This window comes from Plasmodium inui, assembly GCF_000524495.1.
Source record: "Plasmodium inui San Antonio 1 unplaced genomic scaffold supercont1.4, whole genome shotgun sequence".
NCBI classification, from domain to species: domain Eukaryota; phylum Apicomplexa; class Aconoidasida; order Haemosporida; family Plasmodiidae; genus Plasmodium; species Plasmodium inui.
The window spans coordinates 19,493-27,705 of NW_008481838.1; the positions used below are offsets into that span (position 1 = coordinate 19,493).

Consider the following 8,213-nt stretch of genomic DNA (forward strand, 5'->3'; position numbering starts at 1 on the left):
TTGTATATTTGAAAAAAAAAATATAAACCGCAAAAAGCAATCTTTTACATAGGAGATGATCCTCGACAAACTTTAAAGAAAAGCTTTTCAGAGAAGTGACATTAAAATATTTATTTCTGAAAAAAGCAAGAAGAGCACTAAGATAAGGGCGTCTATCTTCCCCTTCGGCTTCTTCCGCATCTGATTTGAAAAAGAAAAGGATGAGAAAATGTGCCTCGACAAAAAAGGAGAAATCGGCATTTTTCAGAAGGGGCACTATTAAAAAACAGCGTTGAGCTTAAAAAAGGAAACAGAAATATGGTTCGGAAATTTCATTACGAAGTAAAATTGCGGCGTGGACATTTTTTTAAGACGAGTCCAAGCAAAGGAAAATATGAACAACAGGGGCCCGGCGAATAACCGCGCATATGGCAGCATCTCCATGGGGGGGCCCCGAGATTAATAATCGTTTTTGTTTTTATCACGTCTACTTAATGTATACACATACCATGAATTATCCTTAGCATACCATTTAAACCGTGCCACATTCTCCTACTCCCTTTTTGTCAATTTTCACATCCAGCTTTTAAATTATATTACCTTTTTTTCTTTTCGTTGGTGTTATATTTATTTCTTGCCCTCGGTGAGGAATCCGCACTTTTTATTTTTGTTTGCTAGCATTTTTCTCCAATTATCACGGATGTTTGAGGTACCGAAAATTTAAGTTGTATTCTTCCAGCTTCTAAGTGTATATATATATATGTGTGTATACACGTACCTATGCATATCTGTGCTAATTTTTTCATGTATAATTTTTATCCCAATGCTACTTGTTTCGATTTGATTCTTTCCCAGATGGAGCGGCCTCCCACCACGCACCTGAAGCGCCGCCAAGTTTGTTTATAAAACACATATCGGGTGTACACCTGTGTATCGTATTTGACCCTTTTTTAACCGACCAACGGCGTGACCGCGTAACCGCTTAATCTTTTTTTTCTAATTCGCTCCTTACTAGTGATGGACATACATATTACCGCAGCGATTCTTTGAGAAATTCCCCCATTCCATTGCAACACCATTTGCTGAGTTGAGAAGGTCCTATTTAAAGGGCACCCACTAGATAGGGGGTGTCCTACAAATGAGCGTCACAATTCTTTTTTTTTTTTATGTTTTCTTATCAACTTAATGATATCTAAAATGTGATCCTCTTTTACCATTCCGCACACGGAAACTATAATCGAGTTGGAAGACCAAATGTCGAAAAAAAAAACACAAAAACAAGCAAAAATGAAAAACAAAGAAACACAAAATAAGCGCAAATAAACTAAAATATAATGCAGTGAAGCAACAGAAAACGTTCAGACTAAACTCAAAATTTTACTATGGTGTTGACGTTTTTAAAGCCTGTTAAATCGGGAACATAAACAAAGGGCAAATGAAAACGGGCGAATTTACTCTTTTAAAAAATTTTCAAAAAGCACATGTCAAATTGGTCATCAAAAATGTTCGGCCAAATGGTGCGCGCTTCACCGTTCTTCGAAAATTATTCTAAAAGGTTAAGCAGTGCACGTGTGCACATAAACATATGCATTCACATGTACAGGTGCACACACCTACGCCCGTTCCAAAATCTGGCCAATTCAAAGGAAGCACAAATCTAAAAGCTAACAAAGCACTATATGATAAAGGGACGGGAAAGAAAAAAAAAGAAAAAAAAAAAGAGTTTAGGACTCCATACCTTTCTCCTTAATCATGTGGTAATTAAGTATTGCACGATCCAAATGTTCGCGCATGTGACAGTTCATAGTAATGTCAAACAGTTCCGCGAAATCTTCTCTTAAAAAATCCAATTCTGTGGACATGAGACTACTATACATGTCTACAAAGTTTTCTAAGTTCTTTCTCCTGAAAAGACTTTTCAAAAGTCGTAAACCTTTTAGGTTTGGCATCCTGTAAGTTTTATGCATTAATGAATAGTCAAATTCCCTTAGAAATCTTTTGTGTCCATAAATCATTTTTGTTTTCATAACTGAAAAAAAGGAGGGCAACAAATCATCTATAGATCCAAAGTAATCTTCTTTTCCATCTTTTTCACAAAATCCAAAGGTAGGGTTATGATTATGTGGTCCCAATAAAAGAAGTGAACTACTACGTCTCCTTAAGCCTAACCTTTTTCTTTTACTAATAACTATGGATGTACCTCTCGTAGGCTGTGTTATATCAGAATTGTAGTACATATCGGAAAGACTAAGAAAAGACAAGAAGTTTATATCACGTGCTGCATATACTTCAGACATATTAATAGGACGGTCTTCTTTTGCTAAATAAGATGTTTTAAATGCCTTGATATCATATAGAGAAAAAGATCGAATAGGATTACTCTTGTAAGTAGCATGTGTTCTTATATCAGCTTTGGAAATGGTTTTTCTAAAAATATTTACATCATTCTTCAAGTTCGAAACATCCTGTTCTTTAAGTACTAAGCCATCAATGTATCCCAAAAGCGTTGGACTCGAGAATATAGAAAGAAAATCTTTACTTAAATCTGGATGCACATCTTTTAATAAATTTTTGAAAAAGGTCTCATAGTTGTCTGTATTTGACATAGATTTTATATCCTTAGCATAGTTTTGAATTAAATATATAGTGAAAGCTCGCACAAAACATGACTGATCACTATTATCTAAAGCGTATAAATTCATATCCTCTACATATTTTATTGCATCAGTAGGGTTAGAAAAATGATTGAAAAAGAAATAAACCCAATTTCCTAACATTTTACGTGTAGATGAATGTCCCAAAACCATGGACGTAACTGAAAGATCCTGGAAATTGATGTTGTGCAATTCCTTTGTGCAGGTATATCCATCCACACCATTATTGAAAAAAAGAGTGACTAGGAAGGAAATCAGAATTATCGCTTTCATCTTGTCTTTCTTTGTCGGATAAGTTTTACCATCAATTTTGTGAACTACTTCTTTTTCTATTTTTTGGGGGAAGGACGGGTCTGGAAAATGTACACGTTTCTCCTTTCTTCACAAAGCGGAAAAATTGTTGAAGACACGTAGTGGGGGTATTACGTTGGCGCTCACACACGCGTACTCGCCAATGAGCGTACTACGGGTGTGTATCGTGGGTGTGTGTATGTGTACACGCAACTGCACACGTAGATGCACACTTACATGTATGGGTATAACTGTACTCAGCGAAAAGTGTAAAATTTACTTCACTAAAAATTAAAGTATTCACATCGAAACTCTGCGTCCGCCAAAGAAGTCATACAAAACGAAGGGAAACGGAAAAGCGATAACCGAAAATGGCGATAATTAGCTAACAGCACATGTTGCAGACTTGTTTCACTTGGTTTTGCGTTCGTACATGCAAATGTACACATTTACGAATTTACACATTTTTTAACTTTATTTTATTTGATTCCTCTTTTTATTTTATATTTTATTTTTTTTTTTTTCTAGTATTCCAAACAATACCAAGTGTTTAAAACAATTTGGCAATTTTTTGCGAACAAGTTAAAAGCTATAAAACAAATTAAAACAATAGAGGCAAAAAAACAGAAAATGCTGTCTACTTCGCGCATTAATTAAACAAAAACAATTTCCCCTTTGCACTTGATATGCATAACACACGTTATCTAATTCTTAACTTCTTGCAGTTACGAAACATGTGTAATTAAATGTGTAAAGAATTGTAGAAAATTGTTAATTTCTTTCATCGCTTCAGCGTTATACGTAGGTGATACGTACGTGAGCGGAAACGCCAACGAAAACACAGACGCAAATGAAAATGAAAGTGCAATTTTCTTAAATGCCAATAAGGAATTGTTGCAGCCATTAAATAGGCGATGCCGTAAACAGAATATTTTTATTTACAACATTTCTGCAATTACGGTGCTGTACGAAAAATTCAGAAAAATTTCCAACTCTCGCAAAAAATAGTTAACAATTTTTAGCCACTAAAAAAGGAACAAATGTAAAGACACCCCGATTTATTTGCAAAATTTAGACAAAAAAAAATGCAATATCATGCGAACAAACGAACGAGAGAGCGAAAGGAAACGAGTGCAATCCGCGTCAATGCGCATCCGCAGGGAAAAAACTTTGAAATATATCCGAAAAATCGACATAACTGTACTCGCAATTTTGATCAAAAAATAGACCACCGTTTACTCATTTTAAAAAATCCATTTTAAGAAGCGTTAAATGTAAAGATAGCACTCGAAAAGTGTTTTCCTATCCAAAAAAGTCTCCATTTAAATAAAATTCCCAATTGTGCAAATTAATGTCCATACGCGCACTCATAAAAATATGTGCATCACTTGTAGGTGCACATGTATACGTGCACACGTGTCCTCACCTTTCGGTTACTTTTGTAAATTTTACTCAAAAAATTATTCTTCAAACATGTTACTGAATCCATCCACATATTTTTCGTTTTACTAGGACTTTTGCTTTTTTTTTCATGAAAAGCGGACAAAATTGGCACCTTTTTGCTTTTGCATTTATGCGCATCCTTGAACAACAAAGTTGTAGAGTTTTTCCGCTTTTTTGCCATCCATTTTGGGAGCCATTTTGGGGCCATTTTGCCAGTTCTCTTCCCCCGTGGCGCGTCAACCGTACTTTCACCCACAAATGAACATGCACTTAGGCGCCCTTTCTTTTTCTCTTTCCTTCGATTCCCCTTTTTGATGTACGCAAATGTGAACACCTTTTCATGCGCTGCCTCCATAAAACTTTTGTTTAGTATCTCCCTACTTTCCAACTTGACAATTTCGACCCAGATCAAGCACCATTATGAATGGTTCCGTTCATCCAGCCATCTTGTGCATGTCTCCCTAGCACCGCACATCTCGTGAAACGAAACCAATCGTGGATCCCATCTGAACCAGGAGACGTGCGGGTAAATATGCATGAACATGTGTGTAACCTCCTTCTCCATGGTCACAATGCAAAGTCCTCCCAAAATATTAATTGTCTCCATATGCATATCCTTATGAGAGTATATTTATTCCTGCTTGGTAGACGTATTGCATCTGCATTCACTACAAATTTCCAAGTTGTCAGCCTGGACATCACCGCTGATTAGCATTATTCAGCATGCTAAAGTTTTCCAAAAAGCTGCCCTCCCTAAGAAATAACTCCAACTTATTTAGAACCCCCTCGCTTGGAACCGTTTTTAAATTACAACATTTGTAAATATCTTTCAAGAAATTTATGTTTACATCTTTTTCCTCCTGCAGAATTAATTCTTTTATCGCTACTTTCGATTTTTCAAAATTTTTTTCTAGCACTAAGGTAAATGCAATCAGCACTTTCACATAACTGCAGAGGGGGTTGATTTTTTGAGCTTTCGAGAAGCTGTTCAAAGCATCTTCATTTCGTTTCATTTTTAAAAATATGACACCCTGCATAATGAACAGATCAATTCCTTCATAATCATTCTTCTGTGCATGTTCTAAACATAGTAAGGCAGTTTCGTATTTCTCCTGATGATTATATATTGAAGCGCAGTACATAGACACAAGCGCATCACTACTATTTAGTTTAAGACATAAACTCAAGTGAACATTCGCTAGCTCGTAGTTTTTCTCCTGAAATAATATAACGCTTAGTAACAAGTGTACTTTAAAATTACACGCATTTATTTGTAGACATTTCGATAATGCTAAAGCTGCCTTGCGCATGCTTCCCAAAAGTTTCATTTCACAAGAGTAGAGAATATAGGCATATTCGTAAAACTTATTTAACCTCATTGCCTTTCTGAAAAAATATACTGCCATTCTTTTGTTATTTTTTAGGGAAAAATAATTTCCTATAAGACATAAAAAATCTTCATTCACTTCTTTCTTCTCATAACTCAGCAAAATGTGTTCTATCTTGTCTATATCTGCTTTGCACCAATAACATGTTGACAGAAAGGGTAAATGTTTCGTATAAAAAGATTCTATATCATGAATTTTTTCAAAAAAAAAAATCGCCTGTTCATAATTCCTAAGTAAAAAGTGACATAATCCTTTGACGTAAAAAATGCATGTACTAAAAATTGGTCTGTCTTCCCACTCCTCTATTAACCCTAAACATTTTCTAAAATTATTTACATAAAAGTAATAGTACAATTTTCCTAGTGCCCATAAATTTACTATTGCTTTGTTTGAAATGTACTCACTTCCTTTGTCGCCCGTGATCATATTTATTTCCTCTTCGAACTGCTTTTCCCACTCCCAAAGAGACTTCTTCATTTCTTCTTCTCCTATTAATGATAGAATAAACTCCGCGCTCTTCACATCTATGCCGTTTGTATCCTTTTCGAATTCTAACTCTTCCAAAATGGTGTAATCCGAATGGGAAGTTTTCTCCCTATGGGACGCTCTTTTCTCATAGCAGTGGGAATCAGCATTTTCCGTGATGTGCGCTTCTGCATTCTCTACGTCGTACAGGCTTGCATTCTCTACGTTGTACAAGACTGTATTCTCTACGCCGTGCATTTCTGCATTCTCTACGTCGTACTCGTCTGTGTCCTCCTCGCCATAGGCATCTATGTCTCCCCCCCCCTCGCACTCGCCCATGTCCTCCTCACCGTACTCATCTTCTTCCTCCTCGCTGTACCCCTCTTCATCCTGCTCGCCGTACTCCTCTTCATCTTCTTCGCCGTACTCATCCTGCTGCTCCTCCTTATCTTCCACCCCGCTGCACACTCCCCACGACTGGTAAAAGGGAACTCCAAAGTTATACACTTTCGAAAACTTTTCTACTTCTTCCGTGAACATAGCATTAGAGTAAAAGTTTCCGTGCAGCTTTAGTAACTTCTTAAATGCGCAAAAGAAAATGGGGCATGATTTAAAGCACAAGTAATAACAATAAAATGCTATATCTATTAATTTCTTCTTTTTCGCATCATTAAACCACTCATTTTTAGCTTCCTTTTCGCACAATTTCCCCATAATGTAATATCCAGCACTATGTCCTGGAAGCTTTTTCACATCGTAAAAGTTATTTTCATAAAATTTGATATTCTTCTTTTCGTACTTTTCGTGCACCTCCCCCTTGCAGTTGTATTTTATGTACTCCTCATCCAGCAGCATTAGCAGAATGACTTTCCTTTTTTCCTTTTTCAATTTATAGCAAGCATAGATGTATCCGTATTTTACAACATTATCACAGATATCATCTTGGCATTTTCTTTTTGTATAGTCATATAACCCGTTCAAGTCGCCATAGTTTAAATAAGACTCCTCATGAATGACAGAAGTGTTTACCCCTTGTCGGTAGCACTGGCTGTCTAAAAGGTCTTCATATAACCTTCTTTGAAATTTTAGGTTGTACTTTTTGGACAGATGAAGAGCGCTCTTTAGGAAGTTAAAATAGCTGGACGAATTCTCTTCTTCCTTCATTTTTCGCTAATTTAAAAAATGTGTATAAAAAAAAGTGGCAATTGTTCCTTCTTGATTAGTTAAACGTGATATAAAACCTATTGTGATCTGTTAAAATTTTTGTTTCTTCTTGTCCTTCAACATAACGGTAAGGCGAAAACCTATTCGTCATTATGTGCTAGCTTATTCATATGGGGGATGGGGATGAATGGACTCTATTTTATTTCTTTCCCCCCTCTGCACACTTCATACTTTTTTCTTTATATTAAAAAAAGTAACGACTGAACTTTCTGCTTTGTTGTCGAAGCGTCCGCGAAAGTTTAGCTGCTCTCTCAAAATAAAAATGAGCGCCAAAATGAATAGAACAATTTTTACAAAATAGCCCTACTTTGTTTATTGCCTGCAATTTGATCAACCTTGCGCAGGCCTCTCCATTCCAGTACCTCTACTGCAAAATGAAAGGTATGTATATGTGTATATTCGCATGTGCACGCTAAAAGTATGCTCCACCTCTATTTCGCTTTCTAGTAGGCCGTTATTCAAGCTATAAAGAGCCTACATAGCATTGACTACTCGTCCGCGACGATCTCGATTAATCGTGCACCCAAAAGGGAAAAAAAGAAAGAGCGAACAACTGAAACAATAAATTGATTAACAATTTAGAAGATTCAAAATACGCAGCGGTTTTTTGCACCTCAATTTGTGTGCCCTCTTTTGTTCTTGGGAACACCTTTCCATGTCAAACCGTTCCGCAGGTTCAGGGAGTGAAAATTGTGTCTTTTTCTTTAAATGTATCTTTTTCTTTCACATCGGTGTAGGACGTGCATACATTTTGAATTAGTTTCGAAAC

The 8,213-nt window shown here is 36.2% G+C and overlaps 2 protein-coding genes across 2 annotated transcripts; both read right to left on the reverse strand.

The window, feature by feature from the left end:
• Window positions 1-1,703: 1,703 nt before the first annotated feature.
• Window positions 1,704-2,906, reverse strand: C922_01154 (hypothetical protein; the record flags this gene model as incomplete). Its single annotated transcript, XM_008816762.1, has 1 exon — window positions 1,704-2,906. One exon carries the CDS (start codon window positions 2,904-2,906, stop codon window positions 1,704-1,706), a length of 1,203 nt encoding a protein of 400 aa, XP_008814984.1.
• A 2,159-nt stretch (window positions 2,907-5,065) lies between these two features.
• C922_01155 (hypothetical protein) lies at window positions 5,066-7,384 on the reverse strand (the record flags this gene model as incomplete). Its single annotated transcript, XM_008816763.1, has 1 exon — window positions 5,066-7,384. The coding sequence occupies one exon, from the start codon at window positions 7,382-7,384 to the stop codon at window positions 5,066-5,068; it is 2,319 nt and encodes a 772-aa protein (XP_008814985.1).
• Window positions 7,385-8,213: the final 829 nt, after the last annotated feature.